This window comes from Scyliorhinus canicula, chromosome 10 (assembly GCF_902713615.1).
Source record: "Scyliorhinus canicula chromosome 10, sScyCan1.1, whole genome shotgun sequence".
NCBI classification, from domain to species: Eukaryota; Metazoa; Chordata; class Chondrichthyes; order Carcharhiniformes; family Scyliorhinidae; genus Scyliorhinus; species Scyliorhinus canicula.
Genome location: NC_052155.1, coordinates 132004660 through 132032146, shown reverse-complemented (window position 1 = coordinate 132032146; position 27487 = coordinate 132004660). Strand labels below are relative to the sequence as shown.

Sequence of the window (27487 nt, the reverse complement as noted above, 5' to 3'; positions counted from 1 at the left end):
AACTAAATAAAATATACTGACCCGAGTGAATATGCTGCAATGAACTGGAAAGTCAGTTTAACCAGTTGCCAATACTTAATTACACCCCTTCTCCACTGTTATCGATGTTAGAAAAGTGTTTAAGATACCAATTTAGGAACGCTGCTTAGATAGCACATCAGTAAAGAAACCTTTATAGAATAGACAAAACCTGTGGCTAAAATATTGACTGCTAGGTTTGTAACAAATTATTGAATTCAATAAAATAGGTGTCTCACAGTTGGGGATTACATGCAACAGTGCTTTGGAGCACATCATTTAATTTGTGACAATAAATGAAATGCAAATTTTTAATACACTATTATTAATAAAATATCCCAGTGTGAAGGTTATCAAGAGTTCTGAATGATTAAAAAATCCATTATGTAATTTGACTGATATTGCAGTTCTTCAATTATTGCTAGCACTGTATGATCTACAGTCGATGCTTGAAGTGCAAAGCTATTGATCACAGTTCATTATTCAACATTTGATCTGTCATCTCACTTTGTAATTTCATGATATTCAAAACAGTGTGTTCCTTTGATTTTAGATTGTACTGTGAACCTCATTTATTCATTAAAATTTATTGTTCAATTTAATTGTAGATTAAATTTTGCATGTTAATTATCTGTTTCCACCAAGGTCCGAACAGCCATAGCCCATTGCTGAACTCCTTCAGTGGAGACTATTCTTCCCCTTTCAATGTCACCAGCAACGGCCACCAACTTTTTCTTCGCTGGTCAGCTGATCACGGTACTAACAAAAAAGGCTTTCGAATCCGATATGTTGGTAGGTGATTAATTTAATTTCATACGATTCCCTTTTGGAACCCCACCAAATCCGAGGCAACTGAATGCAGATCTAATACCTGTCATTCTGGTTTGTTTCCAGCTTATTACTGCAGCACTCCAGAATCTCCTCCCCATGGTCTAATACTCAGGCAAACGGGAGGACAGCTCAACAGTGTTGTTCGCTGGGCATGTGAGCGAGGCTACAGACTTATTGGAAATAACACTGCTCTGTGCAGAAAATCACCGTATGGATTTTACTCTTGGAATGTACCTGTCCCAGCCTGTCAAGGTAAACATATCATGAGCTCTGGTGGATGTTCCTTTAAAATATAGCAGGCACACACGACAAATCTAATTTTCTCCTGACAACAACCTTTTGTTTCTTTCCCTTTCGAACTACAATTCTCCTCTTTTGTGTTTGGAGAAAAAAGATCATTTTATTTAACTAACAAATATCCAGGTGTCACATTAAAAATATGAGTCCAGAAAGCTGAGTTGTACCATTAATTGCTGTCAAATTTTAATTTAAAGCAGGTTCATGTTTCTTTAGAACCATTAACACAGTTAACTATACAGCAACAAAAGAGAATCTAACCATCTCCCCTTGACAGTCAATGCACTATCCTGGGGGTTACTATTGACCAGAAACTGAACTGGGCCAGCCCTATAAATATTGTGGCTACAAGAACAGGTCACAGTTGGGGACTCAGTGGCGAATAACTCACCATCTGACTACCCAAAGCATTGCCACCATTAACAAGGCACAAGTCAGTTGTGTGATGGAATACTCTGCAGTTGCCTGGATGACTGTAGCAGAAACTACACTCAAGAAGCTCAACACCACCCAGTGGAAAGCAGCTTGCTTGATTGGCACCCCATTTACCACCTTAAACATTCACTCCCTCCACCACCAATGTAGAAAAGCAGCAGTTTGTGCTATCTGCAAGATTGCATTGTCTGTCGCCCTACAAAAAGAAACTTTATGTAGCTGTCCAAAGTCTCTTATAACTCTCCATTGTTGTAAGTAGGTACCAACTTTGATGAGCATCATGCCAAATCATATAAATCCAGCATATAAAGATAAAGGGAATATTGGAGCACACACTGGAGGAAAGATTGGACCTAAAGATGAAAATCATTGTTTTAAATGAAGCACACATTCCAGCAGAGAAAGAGAGAGAAGTTCTCAACCAGAAACAAGCACTGTTGAGAAATATTGCACTAGCAGACAAGATCATAAGCAGTAACAATGCCAACTAGCTGCCTGGACTCATTTGTAAAACTGATGTACTTTGCACAAATTGATAATGTCTTATGTACATGTTTTACAACTACTATAATACAAAGTATTGAGCTGTGCAGTTACATCATGTAGTGGTTGTGAGGTGTTATGGCAATATACACAGCAAAAGGGCAAAGATGAATGGTTAATCTCGAACAAACAGACAAGTTGCTTGGCCTGGATCTTCCGAGCAGCGACAATGATTTTTGGATGAATTTCCTCCTACTTGACTTAACTCTGCATTTCTACTGGGGTATTCAAACCCGGCTTTCAAAGAAATGCAGAGCACAGCATCCATCAGAGCTCAGTCAAAGCAGAATTGAGTTGAGGGACGATAGGACAAGTCCCTTTTATGGCAATAGCTGCTATATGGAAAGATTTGAATGTTAGTGAATGGATGAGTGAATGGATGCATGGGTAGCTGGGAGAGGAAGTGAGCAGATAAGTAGTTAGGGGGTAGTGGGTGAGTTGGATTGATGGGTAACATATATAAATGGGTAGGTGGTAAAGGAGTGGGGGGCTTGGAAGAACGTTTGGTCTGGTTGGGGGGTAGTCAGTTTGGGATGTTAGTTGAGTCGGGTGGGCAGGATAGCCAGATGATCAAGAGGGGACTCACTGGGAGAGCGGGTAGTCCGGTTAAGGGGTAGTTGGGTCGGGGGTTAGTCTGGTCAAGTGGGAAGGGTAGTTGGGTGGTCAAGAGGGGAATCAGCACAGCAGGAATAGTTAGATCTGGGGGGGGGGGGGGGGGGGGGGGGGGAGTGTTTGGGTTAGTCAGCAGACCAGAGGTATGATTGGGGGGGGGGGGGGGTCAGTTGTGTATTTAACCAGGTAATGTTGGGAACATAAGGAATAAGAACAGGAATGTGTCATTCAGCCCCTTAAGCTTGCTTTGCTATTCAACTATAATAATAATAATCTTTATTGTCACAAGTAGGATTACATTAACACGGCAATGAAGGTAATGTGAAAAGCCCCTAGTCACCACATTCCGGCACATGTTGATGGGCAGCACGGTAGCATGGTGGTTAGCACAAATGCTTCACAGCTCCAGGGTCCCAGGTTCGATTCCCGGCTGGGTCACTGTCTGTGCGGAGTCTGCACGTCCTCCCCGTGTGTGCGTGGGTTTCCTCCGGGTGCTCCGGTTTCCTCCCACAGTCCAAAGATGTGCGGGCTAGGTGGATTGGCCATGCTAAATTGCCCGTAGTGTCCTAAAAAGTAAGGTTAAGGGGGGGGGGGTTGTTGGGTGATGGGTATAGGATGGATACGTGGGTTTGAGTAGGGTGATCATTGCTCGGCACAACATAGAGGGCCGAAGGGCCTGTTCTGTGCTGTACTGTTCTATATAGTTCTATTCTATATGTTCAGAATTCAGAATGTCCACTTCACCTAACACTTCGTCCTTCGGGACTTGTGGGAGGAAACCGGAGCACCCGGAGGAAACCCACGCAAGGACACGGACAACGTGCAGACTCCGCACAGACAGTGACCCAAGCCGGGAATCAAACCCTGGACCCTGGCACTGTGAAGCAACAGTGCTAACCACTGTGCTACCGTTATGGCTGGAATTCTCTGTCTGTTGATGCCAGCAGGATTCTACAATCTCCCTGCAGTGAATGGACTAGGGCTGAACGTCAAATTCTCCATTGTCGCTGGCAGCAGTGGTGGGGCAAACTAGGATCAGAGAATCCCAGCCTATAACTAATAATGATTTGGTCTAGACATAGGGTCACTGTAAAGAAAACCAGGGGAGTGTTAGAACACAACTGATCTCTCTCCATGCCATCTTCCTGCACTATCCCCATAGCCCTTCCTATCTTTAATATCTAGAAATCTAGCAATCTCTGTTTTGAATATTCTCAATGATTAAGCCTCACCAGTCCTCTGGATTGATACTTTGAAGGATTTTCTGCCCTCTGAGTGAAAAAATTCCTCCCATCTCAATCCTAAATGGCCTACCTCTCATTATGAGACTGTGATCATGGTTCTAGATCTCACAGCCAGAGAAACACCCTTCTTGCATCCACCCTGTTGAGCCTTCTCTAACTCCAGAGAATATAGGCCCAGTCTCCTCAGTCTCTCCTCATAATGCAATCCTACCATTCCGGTCTCTCCTCACAATGCAATCCTACCATTCCGGTCTCTCCTCATAATGCAATCCTACCATTCTGCCGATCAGTCTGGCAAATATATCCCTCCTTAGCCAAGGAAACCCAAAACTGTACACAATGCTCCAGGCACTGTCTCAGCAAGGCGCGATACAATTACAGCTAAACTTATTTCCTCAGTCACTCAATTCCTCTTGTTATGAAGGCCAACATTGCACTTGCTTTCCTAATTGCGTCCTGCATCAGCATGTTGGGCGGAATTCTCCGCAACAGCCGCCGCCGCCGTGAAACCCGGAGTGTTTCACGACGGCGTCGGAGGCTGCTCCTCGCCCCCTATTCTCCCCCCACCCCCGGGGGGCTAGGAGCGACATTTTGTGCAACTCGGCCGCCGGGCCTTGACACTGGCGTCAAGGCGGCGTGCCGAGAATAACGCAGCTGGCGGCACCTAATGACGTCAGATGCGCATGCACAGGTTGGCCAGCGCCAACCCGCGTATGCGCGGTTGCCGTCTTCCCCTACGCTGCCCCGCAAGACATAGTGGCTTGATCTTGCAGGATGGCAGAGGGGAAAGAGTGCGTCTCGTGGAGACGCCAGCCCGACGATCGGTGGGCACCGATCGCTGGCCAGTCCCCTCCCGAGCACGGCCGTGGTGCTCGATCCCCTCTCCGCCCCCCACAGGCCCCAAACTCACCTTTTGCGCTATGTTCACGCCGGCAGCGACCAGGTGTGGTTGCCGCCGGCGTGAACAGGTCGGGAACGGCAGGCCGCCCGGCCCATCCGGGCCGGAGAATCGCGGGTCGCCGTTTTTCACGGCGACCCGCGATTCTCCGAGCGGCGTGTCGCAAAACGCAACATGCCATTTTGCGGGCGTTGGGAGAATCGCGGGGGGGTGCCAGAGCGGCCCTCCCGTGATTTTCCCACCCGGCCTGGGCAGCGGAGAATCGCGTCCGTTAGCTTTCAGTGACTTACGAGCAAGCACACCCAGGCCCCTCTAGACATCAATACTTGCTAATCCCTTATCATTGAAAATGGACATTTCTCCTTTTTTGGTTAACCAAAATAGATAAATTACTATATTATCACTTAAACTCCATCTGCCATGACCTTGCCCACTTATCTTCTTGAAGCCTATTTTCATTCTCCTCACAACTCCCTTTCCCATCTAGTTTTATGTCCTCAGCAAACTTGAAAATATTACATTTCGCCCCCACATCAAAAAATCAGTGTTATTAGATTGTGAATAGCTGGGAGCCAAGCACTGATCTTTGCAGTAACCCATTACTCACACCCTGCCAGCACATTTATTCCCACTCTGTTTTCGGTCCATTAACCAATTCTCAATCCGTCTCAATATATTAATTGCAATCACATGTGCTCTAATTTTACTTACTCAACTCTTGTGTAGGAGCTTCTCAAAAGTCTTCTGAAAATCGAAATACACCACTTCCACTTACATATTCTGAATGGAGTCCTGAGGAGTGGAGGAATTGCTCATCGAAAATTTAAGCTTTCTGGATAATCCCCACCAATGTCAGCATGTCAGGCCTTCCATTGAGTCCTGACGCTCATCTCTGGCTATATATTTATTCTCCGACAACTTGGAGACTGGAAGATTTGACCTATTTTCCCGAATAGAGGGAGAGAATGGTGGAGAGAAAAATGCCCTTGCAATTGCTCTTGAGTTCAGCAAGTGATAAAATCAAAGAAGTTTGGTTGAGTTCCTTTTCACTGCTATTAGGTTATAGAATCATAGGATAATTACAGCACATAAGGACTCCATTCAGCCTCTCATGTCCATGCCAGCACTCTGCAAGAGCAATCCACACAAGTCCCGAAAGACGTGCTTGTTCGGAGAAGTGGACATATTGAGTTCTCCCTGTATGCACCTGAACAGGCACTGGATTGTGACAACTGGGGGATTTTCACAATAACTTGTAAGCCTATTTGTGACACTGATAAAGATTATTAGAGTACGCCCCTATCTTTTCCCCAAAACCCTACAAATGTTTTCTCTGCAAAATTTCAGACCTTTTACCCTCGATTTATCGTCATGTATCACGAGGTACAGTGAAAAATATTGATCTGCATACAGTCCAGATAGATCATTCCCGGCACGAAAAACCTAGGACATACGATAGATACACAATGTACATAGACATAGACATCGGGCGAAGCATACAAGTGTAGTGCTACTTAATAGAGAAGGTGTGTGGAAAGATCAGTTCAGTCCATAAGAGGGTCATTCAGGAGTATGGTAACAGCGGGGAAGAAGCTGTTTTTGAATCTGTTAGTGTGTTCTCTTAGATTTTTGCATCTCCTGCCTGATGGAAGACGTTAGAAGAGAGAAGATCCCGGGTGAGAGGAGTCTTTGATTATGCTGCCTGCATTCTCAAGGCAGCGAGAAGTGTAGATAGAGTCAATGGATGGGTGGCAGGTTTGCGTGATGGACTGGGCTGTGTTCAGGACTCTGTAGTTTCTTATGGTCGTGGACTGAGCAGATGCCATACAAAACTGTGATGCAGCCAAATAGGATGCTTTCTATGATGCATCTGTAAAAATAGATAACAGTTAAATTTGGACATGCCAAATTTCCTTGGTTTCCTGAGGAAATATAGGCGCTGTTGTGCTTTCTTGGTCATAGCATCAATGTGGGCGGACCAGGACTGATTGTTGATGATGCACACACTTAGAAATTTGAAACTGTCAACCATCTCCTCCTCATCACCATTGATGCAGACAGGAGTGTGCATAATACTTCACTTCCTGAAGTCAATGATAAACTGCTTGGTTTTGCTAAAGTTGAGGGAGAGATTGTTGTCGTTACACCATGCCACAAGCTTCTCTATCTCCCTCCTGTACTCTGACTCATCATTGTTTGAGATCAGACCCGCTACATTCGTGTCATGAGCAAACCTGTTGATGGCGTTGGAGCCAAATTTTGCCACACAGTCGTGTGTGTATAGGGAGTATAGTCAGGGCTAAGTATGCAGCCTTGTGGGGCGTTGGTATTGAGGGCAATTGTGCAGGAGGTGTTATTGTTTACCCTCACTGATTGCAGTCTATGGGTCAGGAAGTCAAGGATTCAGTTGCAGAGTGAGAGGTCAAGTCCCAGGTTTGGGAGTTATGATATTTTTTTTTTAAATTTAGATTACCCAAATATTTTTTCCAATTAAGGGGCAATTTAGCGTGGCCAATCCACCTACTCTGCACATTTTTGGGTTGTGGGGGCGAAACCCACGCAGACACGGGGAGAATGTGCAAACTCCACACGGACAGTGACCCAGAGCCGGGATCGAACCTGGGACCTCAGCGTTGTGAGGCGGTTGTGCTAACCACTAGGCCACCGTGCTGCCCCGGGAGTTATGATATGAGCTTGGCTGGGATTATTGAGTTGGAGGCAGAGCTGTAGTCAATAAATAGGAGTCTGACATAGGAGTCCTTGTTGTCGAGATGCTCCAGGGATTAGAGTTGGGCGAGGGACATTGCGTCTGCTGTGGACCAGTTGTGGCAGCATACAAATTGCAGTGGATCAAGGCATTCTGGGACTATGGACTTGATATGTATCATGACCAACCTCTCGAAGCACTTCATAATGACAGATGTCAAAGCCACCAGACGGTAGTCGTTGAGGCACGTTGCCTGGTTCTTCTTTGGCACCGTTCCGATAGTGGTCTTCTTGAAGCAGGTGGAAACCTTGGAACGGAGTAGGGAGAGGTTGAAGATGCCCGCAAACACACCCGCCAGTTGGTCAGAACAGGATATGACCCGTTGCTTTCTGAAGGTTCACGTTCCAGAAGGCTGATCTGAATTTGGAGGCTGGGATGATAGTTATGGGTGTGTCCGAGTCTTCTGGAGCAGTTGAAAATAGTTTGTTTGTTTCCTGCTCAAAACAAGCATGGAATGCATTGAGTTCATTGGGGAGGCTTGCGCTGTTGCCGGAGATTCTACTCAGCTTTGCTCTGTAGCCCATATGTTTTTTAAGCCTTGCCACAACCAACAGGAGTCCATGTCGTTAGTCTGTGACTCCAGAATAGTCTGGTATTGTCTTTTGGCATCCGTGATAGCTTCCGGAGGGCATACCTAGATTTCTTGTATAGGTCAGGGTCTCCTGTCCTGAATGCTTCAGGACTGGCCTTCAGAAGGAAGTGAATCTCCCAATTGAACCATGGTTTCCGGTTGGGGAATGCACATACTATCTTCTTTGGCACATAATCTTCTACACGCTTACTGATGAAGTCTGTGACGGTGGTGGCATACTCGTTTAGGTGGGCCGCTGCTTTCTTGAATGCGGACCAGTCCACTGACTTCAAGCAGTCATGTAGGAGCTTTTCCATTGCCTCGGAGAAGCAGTGCACAACTTTTTAACCGCTTCTCCTGCTTAAGTTTCAGCTTGTTTGCCGGGAGAAGGAACACCGCCTTGTGGTCTGATTTTCCGAACAGCAGTCGGGGGGTAGATCGGTGGGCACCATTGAATTTTGTCGAGTAGTGGCGAAGGATGTTGGGGCCCATGATGGGACAGGAGATGTGTTGGAATTTTGGCTGTGCACTCTTGAGGTTGGCCTGGTTGAAGTCCCCGTCACGATGGACAAGTCCTCCGGATATTCTATTTCAATGTTATTTATAGCGGTGTTTAATTCATCGTTACAGAATGAGGCCTCTGCGAGGACTGGATAGAGTGGACATTGAGAGGATGTTCCCACTAGTGGAAAACGCTAGAACCAGAGGGCACAATCTCAGACTAAAAGGACGATCCTTTAAAACAGAGATGAGGAGGATTATCTTCAGCCAGAGGGTGGTGAATCTGTGGAACTCATTGCCGCAGAAAGCTGTGGAGGCCAAATCACTGTGTCTTTAAGACAGAGATAGATGGGTGTTGTACCATTAATTCACTGCGAGACGATGAGAGTGAGTGAACTTGGGCTTTATTAACCAAGAACTAGCCCACCTGTGTCTGCTGTACAATATGAGCGCCGCCTCCAGGCGGCTGGTCTATATACCATCCGAGGGGGGAGCGGAGCCGGAGGCGGAGCCCACCAAGTTCCAGTACAATACCTGTAAGGAGCTGACATTACTATTGGGCCACAGTGCTACACAGACAGCTTATACAATGGTGAATACATTCATCACAATAGGTTATTGATTAATAAAGGGATCAGAGGTTACAGGGTGAAGGTAGGAGAATGGTGATGAGAAAAATAACAGCCATGATTGAATGGCAAAGCATACTCGATGGGCCGAGTGACCTAATGCTGCTCCTATGTCTTATAGTCTTAGAACATAGAACATAGAACAGTACAGCACAGAACAGGCCCTTCGGCCCTCGATGTTGTGCCGAACAATGATCACCCTCCTTTAAACCCACGTAACCCGTATACCCGTAACCCAACAATCCCCCCATTAACCTTACACTACGGGCAATTTATCATGGCCAATCCACCTGACCCGCACATCTTTGGACTGTGGGAGGAAACCGGAGCACCCGGAGGAAACCCACGCACATACAGGGAGGACGTGCAGACTCCACACAGACAGTGACCCAGCCGGGAATCGAACCTGGGACCCTGGAGCTGTGAAGCATTGATGCTAACCACCATGCTACCGTGAGGCGCTTTCTTCAGTTCTGGCTGCGGTGGGATGTAAATCACCGTGATAATGGCTGAAGTGAACTCTCGTAGAAGGTGCTATGGGCGCTGCTTGACAGCCAGGTATTCCAGCATCAGGGAGCAGTAGTTCACCACAGTAGCCACTTCCGAGTACCAGGAGGAGTTGATGAGGAGGCAAATCCCTCCACCCTTCACTTTGCTCGATGACACCATGCCGACCATCCGGTGTATTGAGAAGCCATCAGGTTGTATGGCACAGTCTGATGAGGCAGGAGTGAGCTATGTCTCTATGAAACAGAGCCTACAGCAGTCTCTTACTTCCCTCTGAGAGGTAAGTCTAGCGTTAAGCTTGCTTGCTTCTTTTCAATCACTTGGACATTTGCTAAGAGTATGCTGGGGCGAGGAGACTATTGTACTTTTTTATATATAGACTGTGCCCTATTGAGCAAATGGTTATTTGCATAAATTCCATTAACACTGACTCACAAAAGATCCTGTTATTGTGTACCATGCCTAAAATGTTTTATTTGTTCCAGCAATATCATGCGGTGTGCCGAAAGCATCAGTGAATGGAGGAGTGTTTGCTGCTGATTATTCAGTAAACACGCGTGTTAACTACTTTTGCAATTCTGGCTATCGACTGACATCAAAGGAGCACTCCACTGCCATGTGCCAACAGGATGGTATGTGGAGTAATCAGAATCGACCGCCCCGTTGTTTGGGTAAGAAACCTAAGTGGCAATTGGTTCCCACGTGTGATCTGTATAATTTGAAAGCTAGAACTGCGTATGGACAGAAATAACAACTTACAAAATTTGTTATAACTAGAATTCAATGTATATGCTGAAAATTATTTCATGATGTGGTGAAGCCATACAACTCAACCTTTCACCCTGGAATAGGGCTATCAGAGGGTGAATACTTAGTGTGTTTGCGTGAAGTTTCTTAGTCCACATTCAACAAATATTTGCAGAAATTTCATACAAACACATCAAGTATCCAAATGTTCTAATTTCAACGTCTTTGATGTTAGTTCTGTGTTCACTCATAATTGTGATAATGCAAATTTCCTAAGTTTTTTTACTAGGTGTAAAAATGGGCACCAGTCAGGCATTTCGAAATGATCAACAGCGCTGTCACAGACAAGCTGCGCACGGATACGAGCAATGAGTAGGAGGAGGCCACTCAGTCCCTTTATCCTGCTCTGCCATTGAATAAGATCATGGCTGATCTGATTGTAACCTCAACTCCTGCCTACCCCCGATAACCTTTCACCCCATTGCCTGTCAAGAATCTATCCACCTCTGCCTTAAAAATGTTCAAAGACTCTGTTTCCAGGACCGCAAGGAGCTTCAGAGACACCGCCCAGTCCATCACACGAACCTGCCTCCCATCCATTGACTCCATCTACACCTCCCGCTGCCTGGGGAAAGCAGGCAGCATAATCAAAGATCCCTCCCACCCGGCTTACTCACTCTTCCAACTTCTTCCATCGGGCAGGAGATACAGAAGTCTGAGAACACGCACGAACAGATTCAAAAACAGCTTCTTCCCCACTGTCACCAGACTCCTCAATGACCCTCTTATGGATTGACCTCATTAACACTACACCCTGTATGCTTCATCTGATGCCAGTTCTTATGTAGTTGCATTGTATATGTTGTCTTGCCCTATTATGTATTTTCTTTTATTCCATTTTCTTCCCATGTACTTAATGATCTGTTGGGCTGCTTGCAGAAAAATACTTTTCACTGTACCTCGGTACACATGACAATAAACAAATCCAATCCAATCCAATTCCACTGCCTTTTGAGGACGATAGGTCCAAAGGTTCATGACCATCTGAGTGAAAATAATTCTCCTTGCCTCTGTGTCTTAAATGTGTGAGCCCTTACTTTTAAACTATGACCCCTAATTCTAGATTCTCCCACGAAGGGAATCTTTTCTAAATTCACCCTATCAGGCCCTCTCAGGATCTTGTGTGTTTCAATCAATTCACCTCTTACTCTTCTAAACTTCAGCGGATACAAACATCGCCTGTCCAACCTTTCCTCATAAGACAACCTGGCATTCTTGGTATTAGTCCAGTATGTAATGCTTAACCTGAGCATTTTAGAAATCAGCCATTTGTAGCTGTGGTGATATTCTCATCCCCTGCCTTATTAGCAACAGAAGCATTTTCACATAAATGCTTTACATAGTCCCACATAATAGAATTATGAGTAAAATTGGAGCCTATGGGATTAAAGAGAGCATTAGTGAATGGATACAAAACTGGCTAAGGAACAAAAAATAGCATTTGTTATGGGCAGTTGTTTAGAACTGGAGAGAAGTACTCAGCAGTGTCACGCATGGGTCAATGTTGAGACCACTGATATACATCAATCACTTGGCCTTTTGTGTACCGGGCAAATTATATGAAACTTGGAAATGTAGTAATCACTGAGGGAGATAGGAGCAGATTCTAGGAAGACGTAGATGGACTGGTAAAATTGACAGACGAGCAGTGCTGAATTTTCATCTTGAGTTAGGAGCACAGACTTCTGACTCATCAAACTCATCAGGAGTAAGCGCCCCGAATGTTCTAATCTTTGTTTTACAAAGGTGGGCATTCACAAGAGTTGGACGCACCATTATTTAATCTCTCTCTCTCTCTCTCTCTCTCTCTCTCCCAATTTCATCTCTTTATTTCATCTCTTTTTAACTGATTTGGCATTGCATTAAATAGCCTTAATAACACTTCCCAAATTAACCTTGTACTGCTCATTACTGATTGGTTTAGATGTGCAATCACTTGCTCTGTTCATGCAGGTCCTAGATATAGGGTTTTGCATCACTTTGGCACTAAATCACTGTAACCTCTACAGCAAAATCCGATGTGCAATTATGCTGGCATTGCAATGAATAATTAGTGTGGTTCATTTGCCACTGAGAATAAAATGTGGCTAATTAACATTTGAATTATATCGGGCTGAATGGCGCGTTTATCAGGGTGTTTCATGTCACCTGCAGCGATGAGAAACATTGCACTATTCAATGGCACTTTGCCATTTCTTTAGGCCGCTGGGTGATTCCCTCTGTCGAGGCTGCACTTATAGGGATTTCCTGCTGGGGGCTGAAGCCGACATTTTGGAAGGCTGCCCCCAACCCTCTCTCTCTCCCCCCCCCCTCTCACTTTAAGACCCCTCCCGTTTTTGACTCTCTCTCACCCCCCAACCTTGGAGAGGACCCCCGAGAACACCCGCACCCTCCAACCTGCTAAGGCCCTCCTGGAATCTGAGCAACCAGGCACCCTCGCAGTGTCCCTTCCAGCCTGGCTGTGTCAGCTGGTCATTCTGGCAGTGCCAGGGTGGCATTGTCAAGGTGCCCAGGGACCAGAAGGAATGCAATGGTGGTACCCTGCCCTGTCCCCAACCACCCGGGCCTCTCCAGTGGCCTAGACTACCCCCAGATACTGTTATGACCGGTCCACGTCTGTGTGGATTAGTACTAAACTGTGCCCTGGCGCGGTCTCTCAGGTCCGGACATTGAGTCCCAGGCACTGGATGAATCCGGCGAATGTATATATAAATGAGCCGCAATATATAGATCTGGATCATGCCCATTGAGGGTAAGATCCAGATCGTGATGACTCGCAAGATTCCATTGAATCTCGCAAGACATTTGAGCATTGCGAATCTCGCAAGAGTCCTCTGGCGCAATTGAATGGCCTCGTCCCAACACCAGGTTGGGTGCAACGAGACCGCTGAATTGCGCCAATGTTAACAATGTTCCAACAGCTTCTGTGGTGAATTGTATTGTTTTGCCATACAGTGCAGACTATATATAACCGTACTTGGTTTTCCAATGTTCTAATTAGTCAATCAATTTTTAAATTTTGTTTCAAGTGATGACATGTCCCAGCATCAGTTCTTTCACTTTGGAGCATGGGAGTTGGCGAGTGGTGAATGGTTCGCATTATGAGTTTCGAACAAAAGTTGTCTTCACCTGTGACCCGGGCTACTATCGAATTGGACCAACTACCATCAAATGTTTGGCTAATGGAACTTGGAGCTGGGGGAGAGAAAGACCACACTGTCAAAGTAACTACAACAATTGATTTAACACATTTTCTTTTTGAAAACTTTAATGAAAATGTACTCCATGAATCAAATCAAATCAGAGAGTTTACAAGGCAGAAGGAGGCCATTAGGCCCATCAAGTCTGCACTGGTACATGGAAAGACCACCCTATTTAAGCCCATACCTCCACGCTGGAGCTGTAGAGAACAGTGCTAACCACTGTGCTACCATGCTGCCCTAGCTTGCCTAAGGCAAGCCAAACAATTTTTCAAATCCTCAAATTAAGGAAAATGTTTAATTTATTCTAAGTTAATTTTTTAATTTATTATTTGAGTTGTTTTTTTCATATTTATTAATTGAACATCTATTTTTATAATTGAAAAGTTATATTTTCTCCCATTCCTGTCAGGCTTCATGTGTTGATTGAAATGGTGCTTAAATTTCCCTCTGGGAGGCAGCACGGTGGCGCAGTGAGTTAGCCCTGTTGCCTCATTGCGGCGAGGTCCCAGGTTCGATCCCGGTTCTGGGTCACTGTCCACGTGAAGTTTGCACATTCTCCCCGTGTTTGTGTGGGTTTTGCCCCCACAACCCAAAGATGTGCAGGCGAGGTGGATTGGCCACGCTAAAATTGTCCCTTAATTGAATTGGGTACTCTAAATTTATCCCTCTGGAAATTCTGTTCAATAAATGGCCACTGGAAAATAGTGGAACTCAGCCGGTCGGGGGTGAGCATCGGGGGTGGGCCTCAGGCAATGGAGTACTCCACTTTGCAGAGGGCGGAGACCACAGAAGCAGCGCCACCCCCAATTCTTTCGGGAATTTGGATTCTCCAGCCAATCGCCTAACGCGATTTTGGGGTTGGTGACCGAAGAAACCAACCCTTGGCCTTTTATTTCTTTATCTTCTTCAGAGATCATACCTTCCTGTGACGTAATAACATTGATTTAGAAATTATACAGAAAATCATTTTGTATCATACTTCTTCATGACACAACATATTGGAGCAAATTAACTGTTCCTAAGTCTAGCGTGTCATTTTGCAGTGGCATGTGTAACATAACTGAGGTATTATAATCCAAGCAACATATACTCTGAGATAATTACTGCTACATATCTAATTTGTACATTCTCATCATTTTCTTTTTCTTAGTTATTTCATGTGGAGAATTAGGAAATCCTCCGAATGGGAAAAAGATTGGAACTCAGACTTCTTTTGGAGCGACAGCTATCTTGACCTGTGATACAGGCTACATATTAGTTGGCTCAACTGTCAGAGAATGCCTGGCATCAGGGCTTTGGAGTGGAACTGAGACTAGATGCCTCGGTAAGAGAGTGGCTGGGATTCTCCAGATTTCTGGTGCGGCACCCCCATCCCCGGAATTCTCAGCCTCGCCAGCGGGCCAATGAGGTTTCCCACTGTTGGCACCCTCACGCCATCGGGAAATCCCCGGGCTGCCGATATAATGGAGAAGCCCGACAGCCCAGTATCTTTCAAATATATAAACACAAGTATTGGGAGAACTACAAAGTTGCATTTTACATCAGCGTAAATACGTGACGCAATTGCCCCTCCCCCATTGGTGACAGGCCACATTTCCCGATGTACACTGTCAGGAACATAATCAGGCCCTAATCCAGAACTATTCCCCTCCACCAGAAAATTAATTCACATCAGCATGATGGCAGACCGGTACAAATCATGTCTGGTCTCCCAAGATATCCACTTGGAGAGCAGTCATCTTAGGGGAGCTCAGTTGAATGCAGTGCTCTGGGAGGAGAAAAGCAGTTCCAGGGGGTAGTGCCAAGGCAGTGCCTGGGGAATTGGGGGGTATTCCAGGGTGAATACCTTTGCTCCAGGGTGAACACCTTTGCTCTCCCTGCAATGGGGGTGGCCTTTAAAAATACTGTCCTGATCATTGGATGACTAAGTTACTGGCATGGTGGATGAATCAAAGGCCCTTCCATTGGCTTTTTTTTTTCAAAGTCCCGAATTATACGATGGTAAAACCTACTATTACTGTCGGTGGCTTCAACACAGCTTTTCTCAACCAACATTGGTCTTTGCCGATTTTTGGAAAAATCTGGTCCATGTATATAAGCAGTCATTTGGTTGCCCAGAACTTTAATTTCACTGAATAAAGCAACATGCTTTATCAAAACCTTTTGCCGCATTCATCAGGAATTTGGCAAGCGTACAAATCAAAGGAAATCAACAAATTTATGCTGTGGCTGCCTGTTTCAATTAAACAAAATATGTGACAGCCTTTTGCTGGTTCATTCCTCAGGGCAATGACTACTAATCAGAGTCAAGCTGCCTGGTTCTGATTGTGCACAATGCTTGGCAGTGAATTATCCGTCACCATCATTCTCCATGGCAATGTCTCTACGAATCAGAGTCCACTTGCCAATGAATCTGCATTCTATTATCATTCAGCATCAATTTATTGATTTCCCTTGCATTGTATTTGTGTAAATGTCCTGATGAGTGCTAGATTAAAATCTTTGACAAAAAAAAAATATTTTTTTCAGCCGCATAGTGTGTGAGAGAGAGAGTGTGTGCAATTTTGTCCAGGGCATGATCAAATTGTCCAGGTTCAAGTCAAAAGTTATATATCTAAAATGGGACTCTATAATTAAAAATAAAAATGCATAGTCATAAATGTTGGTTGTAATTCTGATAATGATTCAAATGAAGAATAGATTTTTTCTTGAGATGGGAAGTCTTACTTTATCTTTTGTTTTAACTTTTAAGCTGGACACTGTGGAGTTCCAGATCCAATAGTAAATGGTCAAGTGGTTGGAGAGAATTATGGTTACAGAGACACTGTGGTTTACCAATGTAGTCCTGGGTTTCGTCTGATTGGTTCATCTGTTCGGATATGTCAACAGGACCATAATTGGTCTGGACAACTTCCAATCTGTGTGTGTAAGTGAGCATTTCTTTTTCAATTTAAAAAAAAAGATTCCAATAAAGAAACGCTTTGTAAATATAGAGATTAATAATATGATGGGTATATTACACGTTGAAGTGAATGTACACTCATCAGAAAGTCTCCATAATGGTCTAAGATCCTCAATATGCCTGAGGCAACCTGCGTACTGCATTACGGGGGTAAAGCCAAGGCTCTATACAGAAACTGTGTGTTATCGGCATGGGCTCCAGCGACGCAGAATGTGCACAGATTATGAGGGCATTGATAAATAAAGATAACACAGGAGGCAATCTATTTGTATGTGCATCTAATGTTTATTTTCTGTGATCATTGAAAAAAAGTTAACTTGGATCTTGTTTCAAAGGAAAATAAATTTGATGATTCTAGAATGAGGAATAGTGCCAAAGGGAGGATTGAGTTACAGCACTGATAAACATGTACAAGGAATTGAACCTTGTGAAGATTTGCCCAACATTGCATTAACATGGTTCATGGATAAGAATATGCCTCCAGCTGTAGATTATTCTGGTTTCAGCTGGAATAAAAATTATTTTTGTGCTCAGTCAGAACAGTAAGTAAGCTAACGGTCATGGTGTGCAATGCTAAATTAAACATTCACATTTAAATCTATTAATTTTTTTTTAAGCTAATTCTATCACTGAAGTTAAACAGGTCACATAATTCATGATCATGAAATGCTCTCTCATGCAATGTATAGTTTTGTACAATGTACAGTCCCCCGGGCCTGACGGGATATATCCAAGGATTCTTTGGGAAGCAAGAGATGAAATTGCAGAGCCGTTGGCAATGATCTTTATGTCCTCACTGTCAACAGGGGTGGTACCAGGGGATTGGAGAGTGGCAAATGCCGTGCCCCTGTTCAAAAAAGGGAATAGGGATAACCCTGGGAATTACAGGCCAGTTAGTCTTACTTCGGTGGTAGGCAAAGTAATGGAAAGGGTACTGAGGGATAGGATTTCTGAGCATCTGAAAAGACACTGCTTGATTAGGGATAGTCAGCACGGATTTGTGAGGGGTAGGTCTTGCCTTACAAGTCTTATTGACTTCTTTGAGGAGGTGACCAAGTACGTGGATGAAGGTAAAGCAGTGGATGTGGTGTACAAGGATTTTAGTAAGGCATGTGATAAGGTTCCCCATGGTAGGCTTATGCAGAAAATAAGGAGGCATGGGATAGTGGGAAATTTGGCCAGTTGGATAATGAACTGGCTAACCGATAGAAGTCAGAGAGCGATGGTGGATGGCAAATATTCAGCCTAGAGCCCAGTTATCAGTGGCGTACTGCAGAGATCAGTTCTGGGTCCTCTGCTGTTTGTGATTTTCATTAATGACTTGGATGAGGGAGTTGAAGGGTACGTCAGTAAATTTGCAGATGATACGAAGATTGGTGGAGTTGTGGATAGTGAGGAGGGCTGTTGTCGGATGCAAAGAGGATGTAGAGCTGGGCTGAGAAGTGACAGATGGAGTTTAACCCTGGCAAGTGTGAGGTTGTCCATTTTGGAAGGACAAATATGAATGCGGAATACAGGGTTAACGGTAGGGTTCTTGGCAATGTGAAGGAGCAGAAAGATCTTGGAGTCTATGTTCATAGATCTTTGAAAGCTACCACTCAAGTGGATAGAGCTGTGAAGAAGGCCTATGGTGTGCTAGCATTCATTAGCAGAGGATTGAATTTAAGAGCCGTGAGGTAATGATGCAGCTGTACAAAACCTTGGTCAGGCCACATTTGGAGTTCTGTGTGCAGTTCTGGTCACCTCATTTTAGGAAGGATGTGGAAGTTTTGGAAAAGGTGCAAAAGAGATTTACCAGATGTTGCCTGGAATGGAGAGTAGGTCTTACGAGGAAAGATTGAGGGTGATAGGCCTTTTTTCATTAGAACGGAGATGGATGAGGGTCGACTTGATAGAGGTTTATAAGATGATCAGGGGAATAGATAGAGTAGAGAGTCAGAGACTTTTTCCCCGGGTGGAACAAACCATTACAAGGGGACATAAATTTAAGGTGAATGGTGGAAGATATAGGGGGGATGTCAGAGGTAGGTTCTTTACCCAGAGAGTAGTGGGGGCATGGAATGCACTGCCTGTGGAAGTAGTTGAGTCGGAAACATTAGGGACCTTCAAGTGGCTATTGGATAGGTACATGGATTATGGTAGAATGATGGGGTGTAGATTAATTTGTTCTTAATCTAGGACAAAAGTTTGTGGCCCGAAGGGCTTGTTCTGTGCTGTATTTTTCTAATTTCTAAATTCTGTTTTACATCATTTGGGACAGACATTTGGTGACTGATGGAAAGCAAATGAACTAACCAGTGGGTTATTAATAAGATTGTCTGTTGTGCATTTATATAAACATTAGTTATAATCAGCAAATGTGTTATGTATCGATATTTTGCTGAATAATTTCTGACAGTAAGAAAACTAAAACTATTCGCTGATTCCCTTACTGATGATGAATGATTGAACTTTGATGCGGTATTTTCTTTCTACCCTACATGGGCAGCACGGTAGCATGGTGGTTAGCATAAATGCTTCACAGCTCCAGGGTCCCAGGTTCGATTCACGGCTGGGTCACTGTCTGTGCGGAGTCTGCACATCCTCCCCGTGTGTGCGTGGGTTTACTCCGGGTGCTCCGGTTTCCTCCCACAGTCCAAAGATGTGCGGGTTAGGTGGATTGGCCAGGCTAAATTGCCCTTAGTGTCCTAGAAAATAATGTTAATGGGGGTTGTTGTGTTACTGGTATAGGTACACGTGGGCTTGAGTAGGGTGATCATTGCTTGGCACAACATCGAGGGCCGAAGGGCCTGTTCTGTGCTGTACTGTTCTAAAAAAAAATAAAAAAAATTTGCAATGGTACTCCTCAACACAAGGACACTGGGTCAGAACTCTCCGACTGCTCACTGGCAGCGGGATTCTCTGCTGCAGCTGGCAGTGCACCCTCACCCATTGGTCTCCTGGCATGGGTGGCTTCAATGGGAATTCCCACTGACAGCGGCGGGAGCAGAGAATCCCACCACCAGTGAACGGAACACCACCTCAAAACACACAACTGGGATGTCGGAGAACCCTGCCCCGAATCTCTTGGAACTGCTGGCTCAATGTTAAACCAAGTATCTAAACTAATGAATGGGCCACAAGCAGAAAAGCAAATCTCCATTCATGCACAAGGTCAGACCCATATACATACCAAAGAATATCCAACGTACACGAAAAGCAAGACTAAAAATACACATTAAAAGCAAAGCAACTTAAAAGAACAGTAAAATTGCCATATTGGAAACAGTGAAACCCCAATGCACACAAATAACTAAACACTCATTTTTCGAGATCCGAAGCCTTGCGTTTCCAGTGGCGTCTGACTCAATGCCGTTGGACTAGTTTGTTGTGTTCGTGGACAGCATTTCAACCCAACCCGTCTATTGTCTTTCAGCGATACGGATTCAATGTGGCAGAGAGGTCCAGAGACTTCGAAATATCGCCGAATACAGTGAGCATGGCACTGTTTTATCAGATATGCTCTGTGGCCATCTGGTCTGTGGGGTAAACGACAATGAAACTCAGAAGAAAATTCTGGACAGAGTTCCCTCATGTTTCAACAAGTGCTACAAATCTCCCTTTCTCAAGAAAGCACGGCAAGCGGAGTTCAAGAGTTACAGGGTATGGTCGTGAATATTGTCCGGCGCCTTCCCCCACCTGGTTCCTCTGTGGCTCGGAAGAATGCCATGACAATTTCGGCATTTGATCACAGAGCCAGGCACTGTCCATATAAGTGCCTGATTACCTAGTATTTGTGTTGGGCATCCTGAATAGAAACAATGCTGAGGTCCCACCAATTCTCCATTTTTCAGCAAGAATCTACTGACAGCAATTCCGTACCCGCCGTGAAGTGCAGAGCTTGCCATGTGTTGCCATCTATCTTGATGACGTTTTGGTCACGAGGTCCACGGAGAGGAGCGTTTGCGAGACAGTGCTACAGACGTTCACTGAGTATGGTGTTCATCTGCTTAGGAAGAAATGCGTCTTTCAAGGAAGTCTTACATTTGGGCTACTATCGGCAGCAGATAAAGTACAGGTGTTAAAGATGGCCCCCGCATCACAAGACGCCACGAGCCCTGTTTAACCCTTGTCAATTATTACAGGCATTTCATTCCAAACCTGGCTCCGTCCTGGCCCCCTTCATTTGCTATTCAAGAACCATCACCCCTGGCTTTGGGGTGCAGCCCAGGTAACAGTTTTAAAGGAGGTAAAGCACCGTTTACACGCTTTGAAACTGCTGACTTATTTCAACTTTGTTCAAACAGTTACATGTGACATGTGATGCCTCGCCATATGGCATAGGAGGGGTCTTATCTCATCGTATGGGTGATGGCCGTGACCGCCCAATCACGTTTGCCTCTCGGACATTGACGACTGCCAAGAAGAACTATTCACATATTGAGAAGGTGGGCCTGGCTGTGGTTTTGAGCGTTAAACATTTTCATCAATCCATCTGCGGCCACCATTTTGTCATCATAACTGACCATAAGCTGCTACTCGGCCTCTTTTGTGAGGATAAGGCGGTCCTACCAATAATGTCTGCATGGATCCAGACCTGGGCTTTGATGTTAGCTGCATTGGAGTACTCTCCTGAACACCATCCAGGGGCACAAACTGCAAATGCAGATGCATTGAGTTGTCTTAACCTGCTGATTCTGGCTGCTCACTGGCCCACAGCGGATGAAGCTATTACAGTCCTGAACTTTATGGACGCTTTTCCTGTGACTGCTTTCTGTGTCCGACCCTTTACTGGCTAAGGTGTGTCAGATGGTGTTGTATGGTGAACAGTGGCAACAGGTTCCAGGAGAGTTGAAGGCGTCTTCTTCCAATTTCTCAGAAATAACCATGGAGGACAGTATCCTCCTATGGAGCAGGATTGTCTCGTCCCTGCAAAAGGGCAGGTTTAGGTTTTGAAGGATCTTAATGCGAGGGGCATCCTGAAGTGTTCAAGATGAAGATGTTGGCCAGAACCTACCTTTGGCGGCCAGGGTTGGATTCGGCTACCGAGGCATTAGCCTAGGACTGCCCCCTTTATCCAGACATCAAAAGCTTCCTGTAGTGGCGCCCTTACATTCTTGGGAATGACACGGTCACCCTTGGGTTAGCGTCTATGCGGATTTTGCCTGTCCTTTATTGGGGTTGATGTTTCAGATCATGTGGACATTCAGTCAAAATGGCTGCAGAGCCACAGGATGACTTCCATCACATCCCAAGCGACCATACAGCACCTATGTACTTCTTTTTCAGTCCATGGCATACCAGAGGTGGTCATCACTGATAAAGGAGCCTCATATTGAGCGAAGAGTTCGCACCTTTTGCAAAGTGCAACTGGATTTGCCATGTCTGCACTGCTTCGTATCACCTGGCTTCAAATTGGTTAGCAAAGAGAGCCATACAGACGGTAAAAAGGGGGCTAAAGAAGCAGACTGGGGGTTTGATGGATACTCGGCTAGCAAGATTTCTGTTTTCGTACAGGACAACTCCTCACATAGTGATTGGGGTGACCCCTGCCAAGCTATTAATGGGTTGATGGCTTTGGACGGAACTGTGTTTGCTGATGCCGGACATTGGCGCTAAGGTGCATCATAGCCAAGAATTGCAAGGACGTTGCCTGGCTCGTGTTGACGTCACTTCGACACTTCGCACAGACAACGTGGTCTACGTTCATAGCTTTGCTGAAGGCGCTTGCTGTCTCTCTGGGATCGTAGGTTGTCAATCAGGTCTGGTGTCTTACCAGGTTCATGTTCGTGGGCAACTTGTGTGACTACACCTGGTTCATATCAGCTCCCGGCGATCTCTTCTTCGTAAGCTACCACAACAGACCTCTTCTTTGGATCTTCCGGTTCCATTGCCACTACGGCGTAGGGGCTGGTTTAGCACAGTGCGCTAAGACAGCTGGTTTATAATTCAGAACAAGACCAGCAGCGTGGGTTCAATTCCCGTTCCAGCCTCCCCAAACAGGCACCGGAATGTGGTGACTCGGGGCTTTTCACAGTAACTTAATTGAAGCCTACATGTGACAATAAGCAATTATTATTATTATTATGCTGCGACTCCTTCATTTCCCCGTAACACAGACCTGCTGGATTGCCTGTCCTCAGACTCTGACACAGAGACGCAAAGGTCTGAGAACTCCAATACCGACATCAAGGTGCCGCCGCCAACGGCCGATGGTCCACCCAGATGTTCCTGCCATAAATGTTGTTTGCCCGTAAAGTACACCCCGACTAATCCTACTCCTCTGCTCAATGGCGATCTGCCGGAGCCAAAATGTCTTTGTCATCCGACTGCTGCAAGTTTCTTCTCCTTCGTCACTGATTTTTTTGCAACATCGTCGCCATCTCCTCATCATTGTCCTTCAATGAGGTCTTCGGACTTTTGGGGGGAGGAATGCATGAGAAAGAGGACAGCACGGTGGTGCAGTGGTTAGTACTGCAGCTTCACGGTGCCACGGTCCCAGGTTTGATCCTGGCTCTGGGTCACTTACCATGTGCACATTCTCCCCATGTTTGCGTGGGTTTCGCCCCACAACCCAAAGATGTGCAGGGTAGGGGGATTGGCCATGCTAAATTGCCCAATAATTGGAAAAAATTAATTGGGTATGTAAATTTTTTTTTAAAACCTGATTGAGACATAGAGTGTGGGGATAATTGTTTTCCCCGTGTTCTTTGAGGAGTATGGGGTGCCCCACTAGGATCAGGGTAGCTTACCCGTAATTGTACAAAAGGTCAGCCAGTCTGAAACCGACTGACAAGAGTGAGAACCTGGTGAGGTTCTACTGGTACTCACGTAAAATGGTTACATAGAAGAAAGGAGCAGGAGGAGGCATTTTGGGCCTTTGAGCCTGCTCTGCCGTTTATCACAATCATGGTTGATCATCCAACTCAACAGCCCAATCCGATAGAGGCACCCCTAAAAAAGACAAAATGTCCTCCTCAATCCTTTCCTCTATTCTCTTCCCTTCTCCACCCCATTCTTCATTTTGTTTCCAACATCCTTTCCATTCCCTGTAGCTTTAGAAACTTCAATTCTTTAACATTTATTGGCCGGTTGGATGGGAAAATACTGTCCGATCATGGTTGCAAAAAGGCTGAGCTTTAGCTTATAAAAATTCACCAATAAGATTGCACCCTTTTCCAGCATTCATGCTCTAGGACTTTAAGTAGCGGAAGCTAAAATTGGCTGTGCATATCCTTGTACTGGGAAGAAAGGGACTGACAAAAGTTTTGTAGTCTGGACTTCCGGTGGCAGCTATGAGGGAGTAGGTCGCATACTTGGTGGCTCCCGCTCTGGCCGGGCTTTTGGACCTTTTTCCCCGACTTTTTCGTGGTTTTGAGTCTTGATTTGGAAAGTGCAGACATTTAAATACTGGATCCACACAGTGGTGCATGGAACAGAGAACCCCAAGGGACCATAAGGGAAGAAACAGAAAGATGAGCAAGGACTGGGTAGAAGTGGCTGCTGAAGTTAACATGGCCGAGGTTTGGACCCCTGCTGCGACGGCCCAGCCATCGATGGAGGAGCTGATGCAGGTCATTCAAGAAGGCTTCGCCAGGCAGAAATGAGATTGTCTCAACCCACTAAAGGAGTCGAATGATCGGATGGAACGGAGGCTGGATGCCCAGGATCGGACGATCCAGAAGTTGGAGAAAGCGCTGGTGGACCAGGAGGAGCACCAGACGGGGGTCGAGCTGGAGGTGGGGATGCTGAAGGATCAGCAGAAGACGCTGTTAGAAAAAGTGGAAGAGCTGGAGAACAGTGCACGCCGACAGAATTTGAGAAATGTCGGTCTCCCTGAAGGGGCTGAGGGATCTGATGCAGGCGCTTTTGTGGTAAATATGTTCCAGAAGCTTCTGTGGGAGGGGGCTTTTCCCTGGCCGCTGGAGGTGGACAGGGCTTACAGGGCGATGGTGAGGAAGCCACGGCCAGGGGACCCCCCCCCCCCAAGGGTGATGGTGGTGCGGTTCCACACATTTCTGGACAAAGTGTGTGTCCTCCAATGGGCCAAACGTATGAGGTGCTGCAAGTGGGACAATAGTATACTGTGTGTCTACCAGGACCTGAGTGAGGAGGTGGCTAGAAGGAGGGCAGGAAAGTGAAATTTGGGCTCCTCTCCCTGGCGTGCCTCTGGGTCACCCATGAGGACCAGCACCACTACTTTGAATCGTCCGAAGATGCAATGGACTTTGCCAAGAAGAAGGGTCTGGCGCAGAACTGAAGACTTTTTCGGACTTAAGCGGCAGCATCCTTCTCTTTTTTCTTTTTTTGGACGATGTATATATGGTTTGATTGTTGTCCTTTCTTTTTTGTTTGTCTTTGAAGTTTGGGTGAAGACGGGGGAGTAAGAGATATTCGGTTGTTGCTGGGTTTTTCTTTGGTGTTTTGATGGGGGTGGTTGGTGGGGGCTTTCTATGTTTTATTTCGTATTATTTTAATTTGCACTATTGAGGGGTGTGCTGTGGGGGTCTCTGTCTGTATTGGGCTGTCTCCTATGGTAATTAGGAGATTGATCGGTCTTGGTTTGATGAGGGAAGTGGTTTCAATGGGCGGGGCGGGGAGGGGAGTGGGGAACAATAGGTGGGAGACTTTGTGGCGCAGGAGACGAGGGCCACCACTAAGTGACCCGGATGAGTAGATTTTTTGAGGTGGAAGACAAGTGTGTCAGGTGTGCGGGTGGACCAGAGAACCATGTCCATATGTTCTGGGCATGGCCCAAAACTTAGGGGATATTGGCAGCGGTTCGCGGATGTCATGTCCGGGGGATGTTGGCAGCGGTTCGCGGATGTCATGTCCAGGGTATTGAAGACAAGGGTGGAAATGAGTCCAGGGGTAGTGATCTTTGGTGTGTTGGAGGACCCGGGGGATCAGGAGGCGGGAGAGGCAGTTGTTCTGGCCTTTTCCTCCTTGGTAGCCCGGCGACGGATACTACTGGCTTGGGGGGAGTCTAGGCCTCCGAAGTCAGAGGCCTGGTTAACCGACATGGCGAGCTTTCTCAGCCTGGAAAAGATCAAGTTCGCCTTGCGAGGGTCGGTGATCGGGTTCGCCCGGAGGTGGCAACCATTCATTGACTTTTTCGTGGGGAATTGTCAGCAGGGCGGGTGCTAGGGATGTATGGAGTAGGGGGTTAGAAGGCGGGCCTTGGAGGGACGGATGTCGGCAGCTGCTTTTTGATTACCGTTCTTTGTACTATTGTTTTTTGTACAGTGGTTGTTTGTTATGCCAAAAATACCTCATTAAAAATAGTTTGTTTAAAAAAAAAGTTTTGTAGTCTGGATCAGTACATCAGTAAACCACATTTTAGAAAGCTCTATCTGGGAGTAAAAAAACAGGAAAGTGAATAACCTAGCCTGTGCTGTGAGAGATATGATAATAACTGCAACATTAATACAGCACCTCATAATACAACAAAATATTTAAAATTACTTTACAAAGAAAACAATGGTCTATTGATCGGGAAGAAGAAGAGAAATTAAAGGAATCGGTGCCCACCCGTTTTGTGCATGCCATAAGGGATGCCTTGAAGTGAAATGCAAGAGAGCAAAGTAATCACAGGTTGAAAGGAGTTGTAAACTGAGAGTAAAGTTACAAACCTTTCATCAGTGCTGAACTCTAAAATTGAATGAGTGCTTTAAATTGTGCGCGGTATTTATTGAGCATCAATACTGTTGAAAAAAGATCTGTAATGAAAAAGAGACAGGTTAACGTTTGGGTGCAGAACCTTCATCAAAGCACATTTTTAATTCCCAATTCATAATGTTTGTAGTTGTTTTCTTTTATCTGAAACTACTTTTAAAATTGATTTTACTGTGCTTCAGTACAGAGCCCATTTGATGTGAATGTTTACCTGTGTCACTTCAAGCTGAAAGTAATGTTGTCTGATGTTGGATAAAGGATATTGGTAATTTTATGACAAAGCAACGAGAAAGAAACATGTTATATTACAGGGCTTGTTTTTTTAAAACAATAGATTATGGAGCAGGTATAGATCAGAGAGCAGTGATTTACAGGAAATGTATTACTGAATGATGGAGCTGCATAATTCATGAGCACTTCAGGTGCCAGTGAATGATGTAAACAGCAATTGTTTACTTCATGACACTTTTCACCTTCAATGTGCGTTTGTTTATCCAGTGCAAAGCTATGGGCTGAATTCTGGCAACAAAATAGCATCGGAGCCCGGATTCTGGAATACCAATGCCAAACCCAACGCCCAACATTTCTGCCGTGAGTGGAAGGGAGGGTAGTGGCAGGTTGTAATTGATCACCTAGGGTTCGCGAAGTCGCGAAACAGTAAAAGTTTAGCTGCCTTCAAACACCTCGAATTTTCATTCGTGGAATGTCCAAGATACAACTTGTGGGCATTTCACTTCTCAAGAGAAGGCATTAACATTTTTTAAGAGATAATGTATCTTTTGGAGAGGTAAGGTACCCTTTTGGATTAGTCCTGGGGCGCATTTGGGAGAGACCGGGTGCCCTTTGGATCTGTTAAATCAAGACAAGAATAGTGGATAAACTCTTTCGAGCTGTCAGGATATTTAAACCCCCTTGGAACTGTCAAGCCATCAAGGAAGTTACATGTTCTGATCTTAAAATTAAAAGAAAAGGCAGTCTATAATTAAAAAGAAAAAGCAGTGCTTGCTA

At 45.3% G+C, this 27487-nt stretch overlaps 1 protein-coding gene across 1 annotated transcript in view; it reads left to right on the top strand.

The window, feature by feature from the left end:
• csmd3b (CUB and Sushi multiple domains 3b) overlaps window positions 1-27487 on the top strand; it is a 2394280-nt gene that overhangs the window by 2241873 nt on the left and 124920 nt on the right. The window contains exons 53-58 of the mRNA XM_038809755.1: window positions 664-810; window positions 913-1101; window positions 10339-10524; window positions 13690-13884; window positions 15014-15187; window positions 16616-16789. Of these exons, the coding sequence (XP_038665683.1) occupies window positions 664-810; window positions 913-1101; window positions 10339-10524; window positions 13690-13884; window positions 15014-15187; window positions 16616-16789 (1065 nt within the window). The remainder of the gene's footprint in view (window positions 1-663; window positions 811-912; window positions 1102-10338; window positions 10525-13689; window positions 13885-15013; window positions 15188-16615; window positions 16790-27487) is intronic.